This window comes from Caenorhabditis elegans, chromosome V (assembly GCF_000002985.6).
Source record: "Caenorhabditis elegans chromosome V".
Classification (NCBI taxonomy): Eukaryota; Metazoa; Nematoda; class Chromadorea; order Rhabditida; family Rhabditidae; genus Caenorhabditis; species Caenorhabditis elegans.
The window spans coordinates 1,535,109-1,558,820 of NC_003283.11; the positions used below are offsets into that span (position 1 = coordinate 1,535,109).

At 34.6% G+C, this 23,712-nt stretch overlaps 5 protein-coding genes and 3 non-coding genes across 10 annotated transcripts; 3 read left to right on the top strand and 5 right to left on the bottom strand.

Moving 5' to 3' along the window:
• Window positions 1-115: 115 nt before the first annotated feature.
• On the bottom strand, window positions 116-1,971 carry K02H11.9 (FRIGIDA-like protein; the record flags this gene model as incomplete). Its single annotated transcript, NM_171436.3, has 7 exons — window positions 1,851-1,971; window positions 1,438-1,509; window positions 1,352-1,393; window positions 1,212-1,301; window positions 1,098-1,166; window positions 599-889; window positions 116-159 (listed from the first exon to the last, which is right to left on the bottom strand). Exons 1-7 carry the CDS (start codon window positions 1,948-1,950, stop codon window positions 116-118), a joined length of 708 nt encoding a protein of 235 aa, NP_741509.2. The 5' UTR covers window positions 1,951-1,971.
• A 1,274-nt stretch (window positions 1,972-3,245) lies between these two features.
• Window positions 3,246-6,778, bottom strand: oac-31 (Nose resistant-to-fluoxetine protein N-terminal domain-containing protein). Its single transcript, NM_071040.5, has 6 exons — window positions 6,416-6,778; window positions 5,878-6,211; window positions 5,287-5,834; window positions 3,659-4,407; window positions 3,520-3,605; window positions 3,246-3,470 (listed from the first exon to the last, which is right to left on the bottom strand). Exons 1-6 carry the CDS (start codon window positions 6,669-6,671, stop codon window positions 3,326-3,328), a joined length of 2,118 nt encoding a protein of 705 aa, NP_503441.2. The 5' UTR covers window positions 6,672-6,778; the 3' UTR covers window positions 3,246-3,325.
• Window positions 6,779-7,203: 425 nt separating this feature from the next.
• On the top strand, window positions 7,204-7,255 carry F52F10.8. Its single transcript, NR_068608.1, has one exon. It is a non-coding gene; the product is annotated as an Unclassified non-coding RNA F52F10.8 (non-coding RNA).
• Window positions 7,256-7,333: 78 nt separating this feature from the next.
• Window positions 7,334-10,675, bottom strand: oac-32 (Nose resistant-to-fluoxetine protein N-terminal domain-containing protein). Of its 2 annotated transcripts, none has more exons than NM_001313185.4 (6): window positions 10,407-10,675; window positions 10,013-10,358; window positions 9,417-9,964; window positions 8,201-8,946; window positions 7,606-7,691; window positions 7,334-7,559 (listed from the first exon to the last, which is right to left on the bottom strand). In NM_001313185.4, exons 1-6 carry the CDS (start codon window positions 10,651-10,653, stop codon window positions 7,409-7,411), a joined length of 2,124 nt encoding a protein of 707 aa, NP_001300114.1. In that variant the 5' UTR covers window positions 10,654-10,675; the 3' UTR covers window positions 7,334-7,408. The 2 variants fall into 2 exon arrangements, with proteins under 2 accessions (NP_001300114.1, NP_001300115.1); NM_001313186.4 differs by having other exon boundaries at window positions 7,386-7,559; window positions 9,729-9,964; window positions 10,407-10,661.
• Window positions 10,676-13,034: 2,359 nt separating this feature from the next.
• On the top strand, window positions 13,035-15,606 carry F52F10.2 (MFS domain-containing protein). Its single transcript, NM_071042.4, has 9 exons — window positions 13,035-13,272; window positions 13,532-13,781; window positions 13,830-14,071; window positions 14,119-14,292; window positions 14,349-14,490; window positions 14,552-14,692; window positions 14,738-15,017; window positions 15,126-15,193; window positions 15,242-15,606. The coding sequence occupies exons 1-9, from the start codon at window positions 13,158-13,160 to the stop codon at window positions 15,354-15,356; spliced, it is 1,527 nt and encodes a 508-aa protein (NP_503443.1). The 5' UTR covers window positions 13,035-13,157; the 3' UTR covers window positions 15,357-15,606.
• Window positions 15,607-15,899: 293 nt separating this feature from the next.
• srsx-8 (G_PROTEIN_RECEP_F1_2 domain-containing protein) lies at window positions 15,900-17,996 on the bottom strand. Of its 2 annotated transcripts, none has more exons than NM_071043.5 (5): window positions 17,871-17,996; window positions 17,214-17,555; window positions 17,063-17,167; window positions 16,152-16,306; window positions 15,900-16,100 (listed from the first exon to the last, which is right to left on the bottom strand). In NM_071043.5, exons 1-5 carry the CDS (start codon window positions 17,992-17,994, stop codon window positions 15,936-15,938), a joined length of 891 nt encoding a protein of 296 aa, NP_503444.4. In that variant the 5' UTR covers window positions 17,995-17,996; the 3' UTR covers window positions 15,900-15,935. The 2 variants fall into 2 exon arrangements, 1 of the variants encoding a protein (NP_503444.4); NR_132502.1 differs by having other exon boundaries at window positions 15,936-16,100; window positions 16,152-16,224; window positions 17,871-17,994.
• Window positions 17,997-22,970: 4,974 nt separating this feature from the next.
• Window positions 22,971-23,037, top strand: F52F10.7. The gene has a single exon (NR_068609.1). It is a non-coding gene; the product is annotated as an Unclassified non-coding RNA F52F10.7 (non-coding RNA).
• F52F10.9 lies at window positions 22,971-23,037 on the bottom strand. Its single transcript, NR_068610.1, has one exon. It is a non-coding gene; the product is annotated as an Unclassified non-coding RNA F52F10.9 (non-coding RNA).
• Window positions 23,038-23,712: the final 675 nt, after the last annotated feature.

The following is a 23,712-nucleotide window of genomic DNA, read 5'->3' on the forward strand; positions in this document are numbered from 1 at the left end:
ACCATAAATTCAAATAAATAAGTGAATACAAAATCCATCAAATTGAAATAAATGACAATGTACATACACCGAAAGATTTTTGTAAAAATGAAAGCCACGTTTTTTGAATAACCCGTCAGAAGTCCACTTTTGGCCGTTGTTTGAGATCCTCAATTTCAGCTGAAATGAAATGTTAAGCATATGCACTGTGAAGGCAACCTACGCCTACTATAAATGTGAATCAAGCCTACACCAAAAAAATAGGCGCGGGTCGCTTTTCAGTCAAGTGAAGCCCAGACATTCAAACATGTGGGAAGCTCATAGAAATTGTTAAAACCTACAAATTTGAGTCTATAGTTTACTAATTGAAAGTGGTGTAGTCGACTTTTTTCATTTCTTTATTAGACTCAAAATTGTCTGAGAACACCGATTTTCATAATGAAACTTCTTGAAAACTTTTCGAAAAAAATATCGCGTTTTCAACTTGATTTAGGTACATTTAAGGTCTATGGATCACCAGATTTGGTAAAATTTGGTAACTTCTGATCCTCCATCGACCTTTAATGTACCTAAATCGAGTTGACAACGCAATATAAAAACTTCAAAATTTAAAATTTACCATTTAATACATCGATATGCTCCAACGCTGCATCCAGCTTCTTTTTGAGCTCATTACTGATTCTCTTCTGCTCTTCCATCTCTCTTTCCAGACACTCCTTCTCTTCATTCGAATAGATGGTTTTGCAGTCGAGCCTGCATCGATAATAATCACACAGGGCTCTATGTTTGACGTTCATTTTGTTGAGCTTCTTTTTCATCTGTTCAATCTCTGCAGTTGCATACATGTCGTTCACAATAAAGAATGACTTTTCATACGACTCATTGTCCAACTTGAGCTTCTCCAATTGCTCTAAAACATATTTTCGTTTTCAAGAAGCTTGAAAATTCAGTCTACCCTTCAATTAAAAAATTAAAAAGCTGAATTGCTTTTCAACATTTTTGCAGAAAATGTAAAGTTAAAATTTTGTTTCAACAATGTGTTTCAATTTAGAAAATGAGATCTAGAGAAATCCAAATTTTGGGCTCATGGTGCATCGATTCGGTACAACATCACTCACTTTTAAGAATTTCGATTGTTTGGTCCTTTTCCTGAAGAAGACGGACATTTTCATCTGTCATACTACTACCTGAAATAATCAATTTAAGAACTTTCCTAACATATTCAAATATACCTTCGTCAGAACCAATCGACTGATCATCGCTGATTGTGGGGCTAGAATAGGCCACATTTTCATTCTGACAGTGAACAGCTTGGAGCTGAGCTGCAACACAAAAAAAATAAACTTAGAGATTCAAAACTGGGAAAACCAACCTTTCAATTGGACAATTTCTTCATCTTTCTTCTCAAGGTCAACTGAAATTCTTCAAAGTTTTTGGAATACTTCTGAACTTGCCTACCTTTATAAGCTTCCTTCAAATTTTTCACAATCAGTTCCAGAGATTCTGTCTGCTCTTGGGTGTAATTTGGCACTGAACATTTGTGTTGTTGACATGGACTTGCATAAGTGTTTAAAAAAAGTGTTTAAATTTTTATAATCAGTTTTAGGCTCAGGCTTATGCTTAGGTTCAGGCTTAAGCTTAGGCTTAGACTTAGGCTTAGGTTTAAACTGGACGAGGTGGGAGAGAAAGAAAGAAAAAAGAACTCCAAGAAAATTCAATAATTCAGAGAATTATTTCAAAAAACACGAAAATGAGACATTCCGAAGTCAATAAAACCCACAAAAAATTGTCCGAAAATGGCTCAAAAAAGCAAAAAAGTTTTTAGTAACATATCGATAAAATCAGAATTTCAACTATGTATAAATACTCACCAAATTTTTGCATGAAATACATGATGCCGCTCAAATAGACATTCGGATATTGTTTTTGATGATCGAAAGGAGTCGAGGCCAACATCAGAATAGCATCCATTCTTGCGGAATTTTTTTTTCTGAAAAGAAAAGTTGAACGCAAAATATGCAATAAAGTGATACGAAACTTTACACAGAAGCGGAAAAGTTCATTCGACTGGTGGGAATTTAAAAAAAACATAACAAAAGATTTTCAATTTAAGATTAAACACACTTGTTTTATGCTTTTGAAAATATAAAACGTTTTGAAAATTCGGAAACCTACCACAGAAAGGATCAAAATTGTTGCCCTCAACTTTTATGACCCATTCTTAACTATTTGCTCGGAGACGCAGAAAAAACAGGTGCCGGTCATACAAGACACATTTGTTACTCCCTTTTTGAAGAGAAAGACGGCAGAAGGAAATTATAAAACTCGAAAAAAAAAAAGAAGAGGCCACGCGTTGGTGTGTCGCACACGTGGTCGTTGGCTGTCCTTTTGCATAATTTTGAAGCAAACGCGCCTCATTGAGAATTCACGTTGGCGCCAACTCTCGCTATCCATTGGGCGTGAGAGACGCAGATACTACTTTTTTTCTCTGGACGTGAAAAACGCCAAGAATAACCGTTTTGCCGTCTGCGTCTCTTCTTTCACACGCTATTTTGGCTGTGGACGAGGAATTCTCCTCTTCCAGGATTTTCTAGGCCATTTTCTCACATTTCTCAAGTTTTCTCGTCCGCGAGAAAACGTGAATTTTGAGACAGCCAGCGAGCACCTCGCAACAATCTGGGGCTATGTTTCCGTAAGAAAACATGAGTTAACCAACAAAAAGAAATCAAAATTTTGTGAAAACTAGCTGGTGTAGTCAATTTTTTGTGTCTGAAAACACCGGCTGGAGTTTAACTTTTTTGAAATCACCATCTAACTGTTTTTTTGATTTTCAGTTAAAAAAACTTTAGTGGGAATTAAAATTCTTTGATAAAAAAATTGGCGGGAATTCAAATTTTCCGAGGAAAGATTTGGCGGAAATTCAAATTTTCAGTGAAAAATCTTTCGTGGGAATTCAAATTTTCTAAGAAAAACTTTGGCGGGAATTCAAATTTTCTGAAAAAATCTTCGAAATTTTGAAGTATTAGAAACTTTGAAGTAAAAAAAAAAAAAAGTCTCAGAAAGTTTAGAATTACTAAAACAACTTGGAGTACGCCAGCCAGAGCAAGCCCTTGCGAACGGCTGGTAAAACAATAAAAAGTTCGACCACAAACTCTACACCCTCTTTTAAGGCTCAAAGGATAATAAAAAACTAAAGTTTTCAAACTAAAAAGAATTGTGGCGACATGAATTACGGGAAAAAAAAGTTCCAATGAATGTGTACAATAAAAATTAATAATTTTTATTTTAAACAGAGATCGTAATAAATTTCAAATAATGCTCGTTTTCATTCTATTTTCCAAAAAAATCATAGCTTGCAGCTTTGAATTTTCCCCGTCTCCATATCCTCGTAGGATGCTTCTGTTTCCTCAGTGATTTTTTCCTTGAGACTTGTTTTGGCAGGTGGCATTTGAGATCTTCCAACTAACGATTCGATCAACATTTTTTCAAGTCTGAAGTTATATTGTATGTTGCTTGTAGAACAATTTTTAAGCAACTTACTTTAATATTGGCATTTCGAAAAGACAACTCCAGAAGAAAGCAAACACAAATGAGAGGACTGTTGCAGGAATTGAAATATAGAGAAACTGAAATAGACATTTTTAGTTGATGACAAATATATTTAAAAAAAAACACTCACCACGTGCCAAGCAGACGTATAATGTAGAGCTCCTCCAACATTCAAATAAAAGTACAAAACCATCCAATGAACAATATAAGCACAGTATGATAACCTTCCAAACGGTTGCCAAATTGGATGTGACATGAAAGTATCAATAGGTCCACCCCATCCCATATGGTTTGCTCCAACGACCCAGCACACGAATACTCCCCAACCTAGTCGATGAAAATTGAAGAATGTGGCTCTAGAAAACGTGCTCCACTGCTCTCCCTTGTCATAATCGTACGTTGAAAATATACAGAATCCAGCAACCACAAATGCCACAATCCAAACACCAATCGAGACTGCCCAATTCAATCGGATCCTTCTAGTTCCATAAGTAGCTAGCAGGTACCCAGTGAGAAGTCCCACTAGATATGGTGGGCATCGAATCCAAGGTTTCGAGTAGCCAATTCCGAAAAAATACCGGTGATCACCATTACCAAGTGGATCAGCGGGAACATCATAAAGATCGAAAAGAATATATGTAGCAATGATGCTTCCAACACATCCAGCCACTATAATTGCAGTTCCAACAGCAAATGAGAAAAACAAAGCGATAAGCACAATTGGTGCAAGAATATAAAGTTGAGTGTCTACAGCTAAGTACCAAGTGATTGCGTAGCAGGTGTTTCTTTCTCTATGTTGGCTGTTGTCGAAGTTGTTGATGTAAAGAAGATTGTGCCACCAGTAGTCTTTGCATGCCTCGACTTGTGGAAATTGAACATCTGTAAAGAGGTGTTTTTGCCGTATTTGCCATTTGCCGAGCTCGGTGAATTTTAAAAAAAGTAGATTTGCCGAACTTCCCGAGCTTGTGCAAATTTTGAAATTTGCCACGAGGGCTCCCATTAGGCCGTCTCATGTATCCAAATTTATAATGCGGCGTGGTACCCCGAACGTGCCGGCCGCTCCAATTAACTATATTTTCGCACTACGTTGCGCACACACTAAGCTACTCGTTTCACGCCAGGCTGTGGAACCCCGAACGTGTCGCCCGCTCCAAATAACTATCGTTCAGCACTACGTTGCGCACACACCAAGCTACGGAACCCCGAACGTGTCGGCCGCTCCAAATAACTATCGTTCAGCACTACGTTGCGCACACACCAAGCTACGGAACCCCGAACGTGTCGGCCGCTTCCATATAAGTACCTTTTCGCACAACGTTGTGCACACACTAAGCTACTCGTTTCACGCCAAGCTACGGAACCCTAAACGTGTCGGCCGCTCCAAAAAGCTACCTTCTTGCACTACGTTGCGCAGACACCAAGTTACTCGTTTCACGCCAAGCTACGGAACCCTGCATGTGTCGGCCGCTTTTCATAACTGCCTTTTCGCACTACGTTGCGCACACACCAAGCATGATTTTGTTCTAGAAATTGTAGTAAAGTAACATAAAATGGAGTTATTTTTAATTTTATGTAGACCAACACTCCACACGGAATTTATTCAAAAATCAAAATTTTGCTTAGAATTCAGAAATTTTGGTGTTTCTATTTAGGAATATAACAATTTTCTCATTTTTTCGGAGATTGCTCATTACGGCAAATCTGCCAAATTTGCCGAACTCGGCAAGTTTACCACACAGGTTGTATAAATAAACTTACTTGAGAACGAAGCTGCAAACGGTCCTTGAACATATGGAAAATAGACAGTAAAAAATCCAATAAAAATCATTACTGTAGGAGTTAACCGTAAATATCGATGAACGTAGAAAAGAATCCACGTAACTGGGCTTGCGGCCATTTTTATATTGGGCTTCATTTTGAAAAATAAATAAGCTACCACAATTCCAGATAATGCAAAAAAGGAGTCAACGGACACCGGTGCATTTATGATCAAATGGTTCCAGAACTGATTTTGGAATTCCATAACCGGCTTCATTGTGTCCGCTTGCGTCATGTAAATAAACGAATGTCCGGTTATCACCCAAAATATCGATAAGCCTCGAATACAGTCCAACGATTTGATGAACCCTGGCTTATGCTCTTTCACAGAAAGAATTAACTCAGCATTGGTCCAGAGGGAGAAGGTCAGTATGATTTTTATGAAAATGTTCTTCTCTTTGAGGTTGCTCAATCCTAATACAGCATCTTGGACGTAATCCAAAAGCGTAGCAAATATGGCAACAGCAATTACTATAGTTAAAAATACCCTAAAATGATAAGAAATTAGAAATTGTGAGTGCAAAAACTCACGTAAACCCCCAGAATGGCACATCCTTCTCAACAGTATTCTTCACACAATATGCATCACAAGCAGTGAATGGATAAGGCGACAGTTGATTAAAAATATTAATCATATCCTGATGGCTGCAGGAATCTGGAAGACACACAGCCATCCGCAAAGTTACGTTGGAATACACGGAAGGTGCCGAGCAAGATATGTTTTTCCCAAAATTGAGAATAAGATAACAATAGTTGGTTTTGTATCTTTCGCCATCAATACGGTCGCATTCTTGATAAGACCCATCATAAAGGGTTCTGAGTTCGAGTAATCCAGGAGTTGGGAATTCTCCAAATGCGTCGAGTTCTGGAATTTTATGACTTATAAAACTAGGGTACAGATTTGCAAAAAGGCATTTTGAAAAATATAGGAAGACAATCTATATGATTAATTAAAGCAATCTTGCAAAAAAAAACCAATATTAAAAAGTCTCCGTTTTTGGATTGAACACTTCTGCACTTTTACATTTAAAATTGAAAAAATATCTATAATAAGAGTGATAAAGTTTACGTTTAACTGCATACAAATTCTCGTCTAGAATTTTTGATTCCTGCGTTGTACAATTGTTCAGTGTGAGACATTCCACTGATACCGTCGAAAAAATTTCCAGCGATTTAAGCCATGTATCCGTGTCGTTTAGACATTTCTCTGACAAATCGTGAAGGGGCTTTGGATCGAAAATGTCTTTCCAATTGGAATTCATTGTCGAAATGCAGTGGGAGAAGGGTAGGAATAAAGATAGAACAAGAAATAATAATCGAGTCATAATTGTGTGCTTTTCATAAAACAATATGTTCTATGTGTCTTTTATAATACACTCAAGGGCATCTTTTAATATTTTTAAGTGACGAGTTAGGCGAGAAACATTGAACTGTTCTGATAAGAATGACGACAAGAGTGGGTGGGTAACGATTCATAAAAACAGTCAAACTCAAAGGTTGGGCAAAAGTTGTTTGAAAAATTCATGTTTCAACGTAAGCATAAAATATTGCGGTTAGTCACCCCAACTTCAAAGTGAGTTTTTGAATTTTTAGGAATGCAGGTAATATCGAGAAAAAGGTCAATAACTTTGGGTTCTTACTTTGTTTTAGTAGTGTTCTAAAAAATGTCTTGTGAAGAAGGTACGGCGTACCTTCTTCACAAGTTTCTACATTTGTCTATAAAATTTTATTGACTTTACTAAATATTAAACACCATACTGTCAAATTTATATGTGCTTGGCTTTACTCAAAAAAGTTTTGAATGGAAGTTAATTTTTGAATTTCAATCTAGACTGTGAATAATTAACATCTTAGTAATAGGCTTAGGCTTAGACTTAGGCTTTGGCTTAGGCTTAGCCTTAGGCATAGGTTAATGATTAGGCCCCTCCTCCGAAAATTTTTTTGTTGATAGATTACAGTTTTTATTTTCCTAAAATTGAGACTTTGGTTCAATTAGAAATTCAAAATTTATCCAGGTGAAAAATAGCGAGATCAGAAGAAAAATTCTTGTTCTTAAAAAACTTCAAATATTGATTCTCAGAGCTTCACACTGAACTTTCTCGTTTTCAGCTTCCTCATCAGGCACTTTTCCAATATTTTTTCCAAGATCTTCAACTTTCAATGAAGTTCGTCCACCTCCTCCGATGAGCTTTTCAATGAGCATTTTTTCGAGTCTAAATTAAAACAATAAATTTACTATGAACTATGAACACTAGATACTTTAAAATTGGAACTTCGAAAAGACAGCTCCAGAAAAATGCAAGAACATATGAGAGAAGTGTAGCTGGAATCGCAATGTAGGTAAACTGAAAAAAAGTTGATTAACGGTGGAGTAGCGCCAGTGGGGATTTTGTCTGAATGCACTTATAATGATACAAAACAACCAAAAATCATAATAAAACACTCCAAAACATTTTAGATTTTTCATAATTTCCGGTCAGGGTTTTGCCATATTGCCAAAATTTTGAAAGATACGTGATTTTGAAGAAATTTAAAGGAATATCGCATGAGGAAATTTACAGAAATGCCGCATGTTTCGACCCCTACAATGTTTTAATACAAATAATTTGAACAAAATTAAAACATAAAAAATGTCGAAAAAATATTTTTTTTTTGGTCGACTTCCAAAATTATGAGCTTCAAAAACTGAGTAATTGCCACTTTTTGACAGTAAATAAAAAATTTTCAAAATTTTTTGGAAAAGTGTGATAATGATATTTGGTCATTTTGGGACCAAAAAAGTTGTTTTTAACAAATTCCCCACTGGCGCTACTCCACCTTTAAGCAAACATTCTGCTTCTTAAATTGTGCTCACCACTTGCCAAGCCGATGAATAATGGAGAACTCCTCCAACATTCAAGTAGTAATACAAAACCATCCAATGAACAATATAAGCACAATATGATAGTCTTCCAAACGGTTGCCAGATGGGATGAGACATAAATTTATCGATAGGCCCACCCCATCCCATATGGTTCGCTCCAACAACCCAGCACACAAATACTCCCCATCCTAGCCGGTGGAAATTGTAGAATGTGGCTCTAGTGAACGTGCTCCAGTGTGCTCCCTTATCGTAATCATAAGTTGCGAAAAGACAAAATCCAGCGATTACAAATGCAGTTATCCATCCAGCGATGGCTAATGCCCAGTTCAGCCGGATCTTCCTAGATCCATAGGTGGCGAGAAGGTATCCTGTGAGAAGTCCCACAAGATATGGCGGGCATCGAATCCAAGGTTTTGAGTATGCAATGTTAAAGAACTTTGTTTGATCTCCATTCCCAATGATATCTGCTGGAACATTATACACTCCAAATAGAATGTACGTGGTGATGATGCTTCCAACGCATCCAGCAACAATTATAGCAGTACCTGCAGCAAATGAAAAGTACAAGGCAACCAAAACTATTGGAGCAACTAGATAGAGTTGAGTATCAACTGCCAAGTACCAGGTGATTCCGTAACAAGTGCTGTTTTGACTGTTTCCGTCGTCGAAATTGTTGATGTAAAGAAGGTTCTGCCACCATAAAGTTTTGCAAGCCGCAGCTTGAGGAGCCATTTGGTCTGAAAATTGATTTAGTTTTTGTAAAAATTCTATGTTTATGTAGAAATTAATTGGTTTGGAGCTTCTTTAGTATGACATCATTGGGCGGCACACAACTTTTTTTCCGGCAAATGAGGTGGGTCAAATTGACAAATTGCCGGAATTGACAACTTCCTGCAAATCGGCAAACCGGCAAATTGCCGATACGACGAATTAGCAGGAAAAACGGCAATTGTCTAAAATGTTTGGCAATAAGTAACTAAGTAAGTAAGTAACACATTTTTTTGGGAAAAAAGTTTCAAAACCGCACAGTTTTGTGTGCTTCCGTCATATAGAAAAATCACCCTACATAATTCTGGCAAACTGATGTTTGGCAACCCGGCAATATGCCGACTTGCCGAATTTGTCGGCAAAAAATTTGCCAAACGGCAATTGCCACCCCTCCCTGATCTGATTTAAAATATTATCAAATTCTGAGCTTGGTACTTACTCAGTTCAGATGCTGAAAATGCTCCTTGAATATACGGTGTATAAACAGTGAAAAATCCAATAAAAAGCATTACGGGAGGGGTTAACCGTAAATATCGATGTACGTAGAATAGAATCCACGTCATTGGGCTTGTGATCGTTTTCTTCGTTAACTTTGTCTTGAAAAATAGGTAAGCCACCACAATTCCTGACAGAACAAAGAAGGTGTCCACGGAGACAAAAGCATTCAAAAGTAGGTGATTCCAAAAATAAGTTGGAAAGTCCAAGACAGGTTCCAAAGTATCTGCGAGAATCAGGTAGAGAAATGAGTGACCTGTAACAACCCAGCACATTGAGAGAAGTCGGATGCAGTCAAGTGATTTGATAAATCCTGATTTTTGCTCTTTGACGGAGAGAAGAAGTTCCGCGTTTGTCCAAAGTGAGAAGGTGAGCAGAATTTTGAAAAATGTATTATTTTCCTTTTGACTCGATAAGCCATAGACAGTTTCTCTTACATAATCTACTATTGATGCAATAGCCGCAATGACAACCATAACGATCAAGAATATTCTGAAAATCAAACAGTGGAGCCAAAATTAAAAACAAAAAGCAACTCACGAAAATCCCCAGAATGGAGTGTCTTTCTTCACCTCATTTTTTGTGCAATAGGCACTGCACGCTGTAAAAGGATACGGAGACAATTCATTGAAAATGTCAATCATATCCTGATGATTGCAGGAATCGGGGAGACAAACAGCAATTCGTAATGGTAACTGGGAATACAAGGATTTTGAGTTTGAGGGAGCGCAAGAAGACACATTTTTTCCAGGTGTGAGAAGCAGGTAGCAGTAGTTGACATCGTACTTTTTCCCACTGACACGCTGACATTCTTGGTAAGATCCATCGTAAAGAGTTTTAAGTTCCAGAAGGCCTGCTCCAGGAAACTGTCCAAAAGCATCCAGTTCTTAAAATTTTCGAGTTTAATTTTTCAATTTCACTGATAAAAACTTACGTTGAACAGCATACAAATTATCCCTCAACACCTTCAACTCTTTCGCATTACACTTTTTCATTATAATACACTCTGCATAAAGTGTTCCGAAGATCTCCAACGAGTTTATCCAGGTGTTCGTATCATTGAGACACTGAGCTGATAAATTATCTAATGGTTTTGGCTTGATAACATCTTTCCACGTGGCAGAAGTTGTTGGAATAATATTCAACAGCAATATTATTAAAAATATTAATTGGGAAATCATTTTTTTTATTAGTATCAATAAAACAAAATTGATGCCTATTTCCTGTACAACAACCTTTTTATAGTATTTTTATGATAAATTTCGAATGACGAGTAAGGCGATAATAATTGCACTCGATTTGATAAGACTAGCAGCTAGACTAATTCAAAAATTCAGACCACAATATTCGCTGCTTTATCACTGTTTTGCTGAACTTGATAATCATAAAAATGTTATAATCTCCGAAAAGCGTTACAATTATACAGTCTGTTGGAAAATTGCACAATATTGTGATAGCTCATTTGATGTATATATTCTACAGTTATCACTACGCTTTTGTCACACTTAAAAAAGGCATGGTGTGCGGAAAATTTGGCGAATTTGCTTTTTGTTGAGCTATGCGAATTTCAAAAAAGTAGAGGTCGGCAAAATTTATCAATATAATACAATTTCATTTTTCGGAGTTTATTAGGCACGGCAAATTTGCAGAATTTGCCGGATTTGCAGTGCTCAGCAAATACTGGAAAATAGATTTGCCGAATTGCCGAGCTCTGCAAATTTTGAGATTTGCCGCACATTCCTACCATCAATCTGAATACTTGTTAAGCATTTGAACGTGGTTTAGAAGTGAAGTTTTATGTCTGGTAGTACTTAATACTATTAAACAATTTTTTTTAGATAACGGGAAAATATAAATATTCAGAGTTTCCATAAAATTTCTTTACTTGAATCGTTCAGGAACTTGAATGGTTATTCTCTACCCGAATTTCATTTTCAATTGTTTTTCAGATTTTGTCCACTCACTGAGTAATGTTTGCAATAGGTGTCATAGTCGCCTCTATTGTCAAAACATCCTAACAATAAATAAACTTTGGAACGAGATTACCGACTTTTTGTGGCTCACTCACCTGCCCATTGTTTGACTTCCCTATCACGACGAAAAGTGTGTTGAAGATACGATTTGTCAACTGTGACCATCGGAAACAAATTGTAACTAACTCCAAAAAAAGTGTGCAACCTTAATTTCGACTGCATACCCGGAATAAAGCTACATATCTGAGCATTCTACATTTTTTAAAAAAATCAAATTACAGATTTTTTAGAACTCCAGAGGATCTTTTTTCCTTTGAAAACCAAAAAAACCAATTCGTTCACCTCGTTGAATTGTATTGGGTATAAATTCAGTTCATATTACAATGTGTGTATAATAACGTGTTTTATTTTCTTTCAGACTATACAATAACGACTTCAAGTTAGTTTGACACCTTCAAGAAAAATCATTTGGATTATAATTGCGTTTTCCAATTTCCAATCTGCCCACTCGATACAAACTTTGACCTTTTTAATGAAAATGTTTGAACAGCTTTTGACTGAAGGGCGAATTATCCAAACATCGCTGAATGAATTTACAAAAAAATTGTAAAATTGATAAAATGTTTACTAGTTTTATTAAAACTAATTCAAGTGATTTTAAAGCTAATTTTAATAAAATATGAAGAAAAAAAATTGAGAAATTAATTTTTAGGAATTTTCAATTCTTAAATTCTATTTAATTTTTCATTTTACAGCTTAAAGACTTAATAAATTAGGTTCCGATTTTTAAAAAAATCAGAATAATCTGAATAATTTATAGAACCATTAAAAGAACTAAAAAACCTGTAACACTTTTTCGTATTTTATACAGTTTCACAGTTTTTTATCAGAATTTTCCTTTTAGAGTTTTTTCTGCATCTTTTTTAAATATTGACTATGATAAACACTTTTTGCACCCAGTTCTTCAAACAAAAATGGAATACAGTTTCAATATACCAAATATAACTATAAAAAATTATCAAAGGTTTCTTAATTTTTTATGTTTTTTTTTTTTAATTTGAAAAAAAAAATATTTTAAACAACTTTTTTGTGGAAAAAAATTTGTTTAATATTGCCGGAAAAAGGCAAAATTGCCAAAAATTACGTCACTCATTTGCGCGGAATTTCAAAAATAATTCAGTCATGTTTTCATTTCAAATTTTGAAAAATCATAAAGCTTTAAAAAAATTTTATAAATATGATTACAGTTATATTCGGTAAATTGGGACTGTATTTTATGCAAGACATGTAAAATGTGTATATATAAATTTTACATCAATTCATTATTATCTTCACAAGATTGTGAATTCCAATTTTAGAATGCTGACGACAAACCATTAACCATTATAAATCATAGACTCGACAATTAGTTCGAATTATGTCTTACACACTGTCTATTTGTCGAACATGTTTCATTGAACCAACGCTTTTACGCAGAGAGACGAACAGATAAAATAATAGGTGCTTTTCCTTTTTGCGTTTCTAATAACATCACTTTCACCTCATGTTTACTTTCTTTCCTTCCCTTTCCGCAACAACTTCGCTGCGCGGAAGCTTTCGTGCTCACAAGGAGTTCAACACCAAACCGTTATCCAAACTTTCAAAAGTACCTCCTTCTTTAGAAGTCTACCACAATCTCAGTTTCGGTTTCTTAAACCTGTCGCCGCATCACGATGAAGCAGAAAGTTGCGGACAGTGAGAAATCAGTGGATCCCGTTTTTCGAATAACTTCTGGACCGACCAGCTTGGAAAAAGATGAATCGGATAGTTCTCTGGATGCTAAAGAAGGTAAGAAATTTTTTGCAATAAAAATTGTTTTCTCAATTTTCCAAAATCTGTTGTTATTTATTAATTCGAAGTGAACCTTTTGTTTAAATTTTTAAATTGTTCAAATCTGATCTCAAAAATGTTAAAAAGTAGCAAGATAAAATTTTAAAAAATTCAGCATCAAAACTAGATAATTTTGAACATTTACTATTAATACAAGAATTAAATAGTGTCTTAAAAATGCTTTAAAACATGCTCCATGCTCACTTTCTGGTTACAGAATGCTTCTCGTTGGCCGACGAAGATGCCGAGGAAACTAACTGGCGACTGATCTACATCACTGCGGTTGTTTCTTTCCTGGGCGCAATTGAAGGAACTGCTGTTCATATGAGCGAATGGCCATACATGAGAGAAATCGACCCTGATGCCACTGTGAAATTTTTTGGAATTGCCAGTTCAGCTTCAAAAGCGGCTCATGCTCTTTTTGTTTTGATTTTTGCAGTTTGGAGTTTCAAGTATAAAACTGTAAAGTAAGTATGAAAATTTACTACGTTGACTTTCAAATCACCAACTTTCAGATGGCCCCTTATTGCGGGACGAATCATTGCAATGGTTGCATGCTTTATTTATCTATGCATCGAATATTTACCAACTGGAAGACGATACCTAATGATGTTCTGCTACATTCTTTTTGATATCTCAGGCAGTTCTCCTTCCATTCTCCGAGCCTATATCGCAGCTGTCTCTATGCCAAAGGACAGATCAAAGGCGTTTGCAGCAATGTCTCTTTCTATGACCCTGTCCATTATCTGTGGTCCATGTAAGTATTTTGAGTGCTCGATTGTTCGATAAATTGCAAAAATTCAGTAATTCAAATGGCCTTCACAACAATCCCATACCCTGGATTCACTATCATCCCTCATGTGAAATTCCACGTTTATTCCGCACCAATTTGGATTGCAAACTCTACCAATTTCATCTCAATTGCAATAATTGTTTTTGGAATGAAGGAACTCCCAAGAAAACCAAAAACCAAGAAGCGTAAGTAGAGGTTTTGCAAAACAAAAAACTAATTTTGTAAAACGACCTATGTTCAGCAAAGAAGCCATCGATTTTTGAGCTGGAAGGATTGAAGATGAGAATCCAGAAGATCAAAAAAGCAAATATTGATTGGATTTTAGTTTTCGTTGTGTGGATTGCCAAATGCGGAAAGACTATGACCGCAAGATCCATCGGAACGTGAGTCTCAGCATTATCCTGAGACCCCCCCCCCCCCCCCCCCAGTTGCATCTATTTCCAGACTTCTACCGATTCTCATGATGGTCCAATACGGATGGACTGGAATCGAGACCGTCAGAATCACCTCCTTCCTGATGGGCGGTTCAGGACTTCTGTCAATGTTTGTAATTGGAAGCTTCATGTTTTGCAAGCTCGGAACCATGTGCGTATATTAGTTTAATATTTGAACAAATAATTTCATTTTCAGAGTTCAACCACGCTTCATTTACCTGTTCTCTATCTCGCTGTTCACGATGCTCTACATTGTGACCTACCCGTATAAATCTATTGGAGTGGAAGTTGCAATGTACAACGCCACAGATAATACCGGTTGTGATCCGGACAAGTACTCGTGGTGTGAGGGAGGAATTGCTCCACAACCAATCTTGTTCCTATGTTGTATGGTATTTGTATTCGGAATGACCATGCCATCATCAGCTATTTCTCTGGATACAATTTACTCAAAGATTTTGGGAAATATAGACCAGGTTAGTATTAAACATCATAGTTGCGATAATTTGCATAATCAAAGTATTCCTACCTAGAAAAAAAATAATTAATTTTAATTATAATAGACAGAACATCATATTTTTCAGAGCGTCATGCAAGGAGCTGCTGTTATCTTGGACGACATCATGATGGTCATCACACCGACCTACGCATCGTAAGTTGATAGTCTTCATTTTCATCCCAGACTGCGATGTTTTTAAAGATACATCTACACGCTTCTTGGTCTGCAACCTCTTTGGATAATGAATGGATGCATAATGTCTTGTGTGGTTGGCTTGTGGATCGTTATGCTTCAGAAGTTCAAGGATTACTCGTAGAAACTTGGATAAATCAACGAACAACGGGTTATCAACACTCGCATATCTTTGTATGAACTGTATTTATTATCAAAAACATTGGGGATTTTAACACCAATATACTGATATTTTGGAGAGTGATTTATTTTTAAAATTTAAAATGATATGTACAACAATGTCTGAAATTCCAAAAAATTGTAATCAGCGTGATGTCTTACAGAAAAAAAAAATTAAATTTAAAGGCAATAAAATACAAAGACAAAAACAGCTATCTATGTATGTTTTATGAGATATTCAATAAGATTATCGATGCTTTGCGGGAAAAAATTGGCATTTTTTGGACACATTCCGGAATAGAGCTGGCATATTGAATTTTCCGATGGGTAAGTTTTCACGGCGGCCGACAATTTCCGAGTTTGGCCACTCACTATACTTAATCATACAAATTTAAAGTGAGTTGCTAAACTCGAAAATTGTCGGCCGCCGTGAAAGCCTACCCATCGGAAATCCGTTAGCAATCTAGAAGTCTCAAGTTCAAATCTAGCTTTACACTGTAAATTATGGTGTTACATTTATTCAAAAAGTTGTCAAAAATAATTGTCAATTATCACTTGGCGGTGTATTCTTGAGAGCGGTTGGAACCACCATTGTAACAGAAGGTCCGTAGGCTGTACAGTACATTCGAAAAAATCGTTTTCGATAATCTTTTGATCGCCATATTATTGTATAGAATGTATGAGTGAATGATATCATCGAGAAAATTGACTGAAAATTAAAATAATCTGATCAAGCTTGAAGCTGTCAGAAAAAACTCACGATGTTTCCAATGACTCCATTTAATTCGTCACCGGCATAACCATAAAGTATAAATGCGTTGATGACAAAAACGCTTAAATAGTTGGAAATAATAAATATTATAGCTGAGAACTTTAAATGTCGCATTGTTTTTGAGCTTTCATTGCTAGTTTTTCCTGAAATTTGGGCTTTAGTTTTTGCTCTGATGAGAGGTTATTTCTGGGGGGGGGGGGGGGGTCGCGGCAATTGCCGTTCGGCAAATATGTTTTGTCGACAAATTCGGCAAATCAAAAAATTGCCGGTTTGCCGATTAGCCGGAAATGCTCATTTCAGACAATTTGCCGATTTGCCAGAATTATTGATTTTCGGCAAATGGATAATTTACCGTTTGCCGAAAATCAATTTGCCGGAAATTTTTTGAGAGACTTTTTTATAAGGCGGAAACACTGTGCCTTTTTGACAACTTTTTCGCGTTTTTTCTCACTTTTCAAGATCAAGGATACGTACAGTTTTGCCAATTAAAATGGAAATTCTGAAGTTTCCCAAAAGAGAATTGGGCAAAACCACAATTTGCTGAAAATTTTCGGTAATTGCCGTTTTTCCAGCAAATCGACAATTTGTCGCCTTGCCGATTTGCCGGAATTATTCAATTCTAACAACTTGCTGATTTGTCGTAAATTTCAGTTCCGGCAATTTGCCGGAAGTACTCAATTTCGGCCACTTACTGATTTGCCGGAAATTACAGTTTCGGCGATTTGTCAATTTGCCGAAAATTTTCGGAAAATGCCGATTTTCCGGTTTAAGTTCGGCAAATTGGTAATTTGCGTGTGATTTCAATTCCGGCCTTTTTCCATTTTTGCCGATTTGTCAGGAAAAATCTGTTACCGTCCACCCCTTGGTCATTGTCTAATAGTGATGATTAGAATTGTTACCTTTTTTCCAAAAAATTGAGATCAAAATCACAAAAACGACCAGACTGAATGTATTTGAAATAACTGTCGCACTTGCTAAAACTCTTCGAAGAGGGCGCTGTAGAGCTGAAAATTTCAATTGTTTCATACTTTCATACTTTTACAGATATACCTATAAAATAATTGCATAAATGTAAAGTTGGATTTTCCTCAGCCTGGTACCCGATTGTCACTACAGCAGCGCCCCAGATAAACGGTATAGTTGACATAATCAGCACATATTTCAAGGTTCCAGTATTTCTATGGGCCACTGGGAATACTACTAATATCAGAATATCCAATAAAATGAAAAACATAATTGTTGACTGAACACAATAACAAAAAACAGTTGAGAATGTTATATTGAAACAAGTTTGACGTAGGATAACACTATCGGTTAGCATTAGATAAACATCTATACAGCTGTTCAAAATACAAAACACTTGAGCAAAGCTTTGAATGCATTGTAGATATGCTGAAAATGGAAATGTATTTGATATTTTAGGTCCCGATGCGTTTCTAGATTGCAGACAATCTGCTGAAGCTTCAATGTTACGGCAGTTTTTTAAAAGAAAGATAGTATTTTTAAAGCAAACTGTAACATACTAAACTTTTCAGTAATTTGCCTAGTTGGAATTCTTCTTCAAATATAATCACGCATAGAGTTAAATGCACTAGATGAACTAGAGTTAAAAATGAAATTTTCAGATGGTGAACTATTTTTTTTAAAGGAAATAGGCACGATTGAAAAAATGATTTGTTTGTTAGTTGTGAATTTTAACCTACTCACATGCTTTACTTCTGAAACTGGAAGTCGTCAGAATTATGTATATCAGGTGAATATTTCCGAACATCCCAAGCAATATGAATATTGATTTGTGTGAGGCTATGAATATTTGATTCCAGCGTTGCATCTGAAAACATTAAAATCTAAAAAGTGAAAAAAAAATTTTAGAAATTCACGAATAAAAAACTAAAAAACAAATCTCAAAAAATTACGTTTCCTAAAGCAGCGCCCACTTTTTCTCACATCCTTTTTTACTTCTGAATAATTACAAACTTTTTCTTTGTACCAAAACACGCTTTCCTACAATTCTCGGATGCACTATATTCGGAAAACAAGTTGTTCAAATAAAATATCACAAAAAAATTTATTTTTTAACAAAAAATAAAATCCCACTGCAAACTTATATTACTCATTTTTAAATAGAAAAAAAAACTTGTTTTGAATGAGCTATTATTATAATAAAACAAGCTCTATTAAATTTTGAATGTTTTGATCATAAGAAAGACTACAATTTCAGATTCGAATTACACGATTTGAAAACATAAAGATCTTAGAAATAACTCAAAAATAAAACCGACTTGATCAACGAAATTCTGAAATTTTTTTTTCCCGAAATGAAAGAGAACGATAGTGAGAAAAAATTTGTTCGTATATTTTCAGGATTCGAATCAACTGAGTTTTTGGTTTTTTCACCTTTTTCACCTTAATAAAGAATAGAAATTGTGTGAGCCTGAAAATTTAGGAAACAAAAGTTTGACAAAAATATTTTGAAAATTTGAAAAGAAATTTTTTTTAAACAATCTAAATTGTTTAAAAAAATTTTAGCATTAAATTTGTAAAATTTTAATTTAAAAGACACAATGCACATTGAAAATTAAAAGAACAAAAAGATTCCTAGATCTGATGCACTTCGGCATCGGCCCTTTAATTAAATTTTTCGTTCAAATAAAGAAAATTGAAAATCATGCCCAAATTGATGTTGATACGAAATTCATTCTAGAAAGTTGTGTGAAATCCCAGAGAATACAATTCAGTAATTTTTCTCATATTTAGTGTTTAGTTGTAGTGATGAAAAAATCTTTACAAGTTTAATTGAGCTTTTGGTAAATTTCTGAATCATAAAACGTGATGCTGAGCTAAAAGTGAAGGCGAAACCTAGTGTAAATGTAGTATAAAGGTTTCAGGACGGTGTTTTCTGGTGTGGTTTTTTTTAAATATATAAAATACGGTTTCTAAAAATTTTTATAAAATTTGACACATAGAACTTTAAGTTGCGAAAGTTTTTTCTTTTCTATAGTCTTCTTGAGATCTCCAAATTTCAATTGCATGATCATTAACAGCTCGGCGAGCTTTTCCATCTTTATGGTCCCCGCCTGTGTTTATATATTCAGGCGGTGCCGCCCGGCACCACCTCTCCGGACGCGTTACGCGAGGTGTGGACACCAAAACAACCGGAGCAACAGGCGGTCCGATTACCGCCTCATTTATTTCCTTTTTGCTCATTGTTTACCGGATTCATTTTGATTTTCAAAATTCAAAAGTTGCTTCTACATTATGTAAAATGTCATTTTTTTAAATAATCTGCCAGTTTACTTTAATTAGCCTTTAAAGGTAGAGTAGCTCCAGCAGATAAATTATTAGAAACTACTCCTATGGTCCCAAAATGACAGAAAATCAGAATAAAACTTTTCAAATTTTTTTTTGAATTTTTTTTAAATTTACAGTCAAAAAGTGACAATTACTCAGTTTTTGCCACTCATAATTTTGGAAGTCGATCAAAAAAAACCTACATTTTTTATAATGTAATTTTGATTTAATTATTTGTATGTATTTTTATTTGTATTTGTATTTGTATTATTTGTAGGGGTCGGAACATGCCCCATTGCTTTGGATTTCCTCAAAAGCCCATGTTTTTCAAATTTTTTTAAAATGGTTATATTTCAGTCTGCCAATTCAAAATCAATTGAAAATTTACTGCGGCACCCACTATTTTTCTAGTTTTTGCAAAAAAAATTTTAAAAATTAATCGGATGTTCCTCGTATTTCCATACTAATTTTTAGAGCATACATGCTAGGTGGGGAGCTTTTCGATTAACTTTTAAATAGCTGGAATAAATAATGGTCCGGGAAAATTTTTAACGAAATGCATTACTCCAACCTCCAAAACACAATTCAAATAGAATAATAATTCTTCTCATGACAACATTTTTCTGATAAGATACAGGGTTCCTTCAAGACTGTCCCTAGCAAAGTTATCACAACTATCAGTTGCCCTAGCCTGTGCCGTGTTTGGGAAGATGTTGCGCAACTACATTCAAACTCGTTTTTTCCTATTTATTGATGTTGCGTCAATTCTTGTTACCAACCTCCTAGAATACTGATAATTGCATTGGCAGGTATTAGACATTTATATATTGTTTTTTGTTGACCGGCTCAGAATACTTTTTGTGTTTTTTTTTGCATATTGCTGCACAAATTAAACAATTTAATTTTTTTTTCTTTTATACTCAAAGACATTTTTGAAATTTTCCTGAAAATGGAGAATCAGAACACAACAAGGTTTTTTTTGTTTTTTTTTGAATTCTGTAAGTATACAATGCAAACATACATCCCAGTCACAGCGGTCTTGTTTACTTTTTTCATAACATATTTTCCTGTTTTTTTCCGGCTCAAATTCAAATTCTCGTTTTCAAATCTCTCGTTTTCCTACTTTTCTCATAAAACCCCTCTCATTAGTACCAGGCAGATGGTAAAGATCTTTCTCTATGATCTCTCCGTTTCCCGTACTATTTTCCTATGACACCCTTTAATGAGCACCTTTGGAGCTGACGACAAACAAACTGCTCCCGGGGGGAACAAAAAAGGTAAATTGTTACCATGGCAGCGTCAGTATAACATTTGAAAATTGATTTGAAATTGAAGTTTGGAATGAGAGGGATAGGGTGTGGTTGCAAAAATATATATAAATTTTACTTATTAGGAACTATTCATTTGAAACGGGGAGTTTTCAGGGCACAAAAATCTAAAACAACAAAGAAAATATGTTTTAATTTTTTTAATTTTTCCAAAATAAATTTTATTGCTAAATTTTCCATTTGGACCCCAAAAATGCCTACCTACTGTCCGTGGTATCCTCAAACAATATGTTTAAAAATTTTACAGAAAATGTAAAATGTAAAATAAAAAATGAATATAATAGAGAAAAGCGGAAAAATCAAAGAAATTAAGTGAGTGAGTGATGTCGTTTTTTTGTTAAAATTTTTAAATTAAAAATGTTGCCACCACTTCCATTTCAAATTCTCTAAATTTTCAAAGTTATCCAAGGGGCAATGTGTAGGTGCATCAGATCTGGAAATCTTTGAGAATCGATAGAATGCGGTCCTCATCTACCTCTCGAGTCAACCCGTAATCTCGATGAGTGGCAAAAAACAAGAGGTCAGATGTCCGAAAGAGCATGGGATAACAGGAGAGACGAGAAACAAAGGAATGTGAGAGTGAACTGTTATGTAACCGACCCCGCGCACATTCGGACCTATGAGCCATTTTATTGATTTCACATATTTTTTAAAGTTACCTAACATTTAACTAAATTAAAGAAGGAAGTTTAGGAAATGTTTAGGTTTCAAACTGATCAATTTTTGAATTTTTTGCCACCTCATATTTTTATCTAATATGGTTTTCCTCAAAAGAACATATTTTTCAAATTTTTGGCAGTTTGCCAAAACTTTGCCTGGAAATTAGGTTTTTTTGTAAGGTGCAAAAATCTAAAATAACCAAAAATATATGTTGCAAATTGTTTTGCTTAATACATATAGTTTTCGAAAATAATTTTTCTTGCTTTATAATAAAAAAAAGGCCGTTTGGGAAATTTTTAGGATTCAAACTGATTAATTTTTGAATTTTTCGCCACCTCATATTTTTTATCTAATCAAGCTCCCCCAACACCATTTCCTGTGAATCTCATCACTGCCGCCAACGCCAAACCCAAACACCAAATTTTGCCTATTTTCCCTGTCAGTCTCTTTGTTCTTCCCACCTACTGTTTCTAGACACCAATTTGAATTGCTCTTATCAAGTTTGTTGTGCAAATTTTAAATTTCAAATTACTATTCCAATTTGTTTTTTTTAGGAAAAAAACTACATTCGAGGGTTGTTGCTTTTTGTAGATGCGATACAATTTCTCACAACATTTTTTTAAATTCAAATGGGAAATTTCTACAGTAATCAAATTCAAATTTGTCATTGAGAAAGAGGGTTTTAAATTTCTAATGTTATAAGGTAGCAATAACTACAGTTAACATTAAACTGAAATATATTCGATTAACCTGGTTTATTTTTTAAACATCTTGATTAAAAGAATATATCAGAAATAATTATTTCAAGATTTTGATTTTGAAAAAACCGAGCTTTTCCCTTTTATAAATGATTCCTTATCAAATAAACAATCTATTAAATGAAATCTCCTTAGATTTCAAATTTCAAGTCAAGTCACTCGGTTCCATTGGCCATTATCATGCCTATCACAATCAGCCATTATCGCTGATGGAACAACGGTCTCAAAGACGAACGCACACGGGGTAAGGTGGTTCAAAGTTGGTGGCTGGCACGAACCATGTTTGCCTATCAGCTTTTGTTGTATCAATTGTTGAATAGGGCACTTCACACTTTATGATTTTAGGTTCCGGTTTGAATTTTTTGGGTTCCAAGTTTCTTATATTTTCAAATAGATTAGTACCTTATTTTCATTTTTGGACAAAAAAGAAAGTGGCAAAAATCTTTTCTCCATTAATTCTAAAAAAAACAAAAAAAGCTATGATTAAAAAAATAATTTTTCAATTTTCGAGCTCCTTGAGCAGTCTATAAATACATTTAAGTTTACTTTAAAAAAAATTAAATGACAATGTTTTTTTCAGTGGCAATTCTGTCAGCGTTTGATTCGATAACTCACTGAATAATCTTAACAATTAAAAAAAAAACTTCAATTTTTACACGACCATTTGAGTAGAGTTTGATAAATTTAAGTATTGTTCTATTACGTTCTTGGATTTTTTCAGAAATATATCTGGCACTATAAATAAATGTAGTTAGAGAATCATTTTCAATTATTATATATATATATATATATATATATATATATATATATATATATATATATATATGATATGATGTTCTTCAAAATTTCCATTTCCAAGATCATGCGCTTTTCAAATTTCGAGCACCCCAATCAAATTTCTGCTCTCACAATCGCATTACTTCTACTACTATTACTATTGTATTTACTACTCTGTGTTTGTGTTTGAATCACTTTTCGCGCTTATCAGCATGTTTCCTATGCTATCTATGTATTTTCATTTTACTTTCAAAGTGGTAACAAAAGAATGGGCGGTCTAAGTGACAGGTTTCTGGTAGTTGCGACTTTATTGGATTATTTTTTGAGTAGGTAGTTAGGTAGCCTAGAAATTGTACCAATAGCTTTTTTCATTTGGGGTTTTCGGTGGAACTGGGGCAAAAATGTTTTGATTCAAAAGTTTGAAATAGAAAATATAAATTTTTCTGTAAACTTTCCACACAATCCCATTCCAACAAAGGGTGTCGGTTTTTCGATTTTTCAAAAAATTGAATAACGAAAATTTTTTGAATTTTTCGATTTTTGAAAGAAATACAAAAAAGCGAAAATTTCATCCTTTTTGATTTTTTTAAATCGAAAAATCGAAAACTTTCGTTTTTCGTTTTTTTTTCAGATTTAGCGATATTTCGAAAATTTTTTCGATTTTTCGATTTTTGAAAGAAATACAAAAAAGCGAAAATTTCTTGTTTTTTGATTTAAAAAAATCAAAAACTTTCG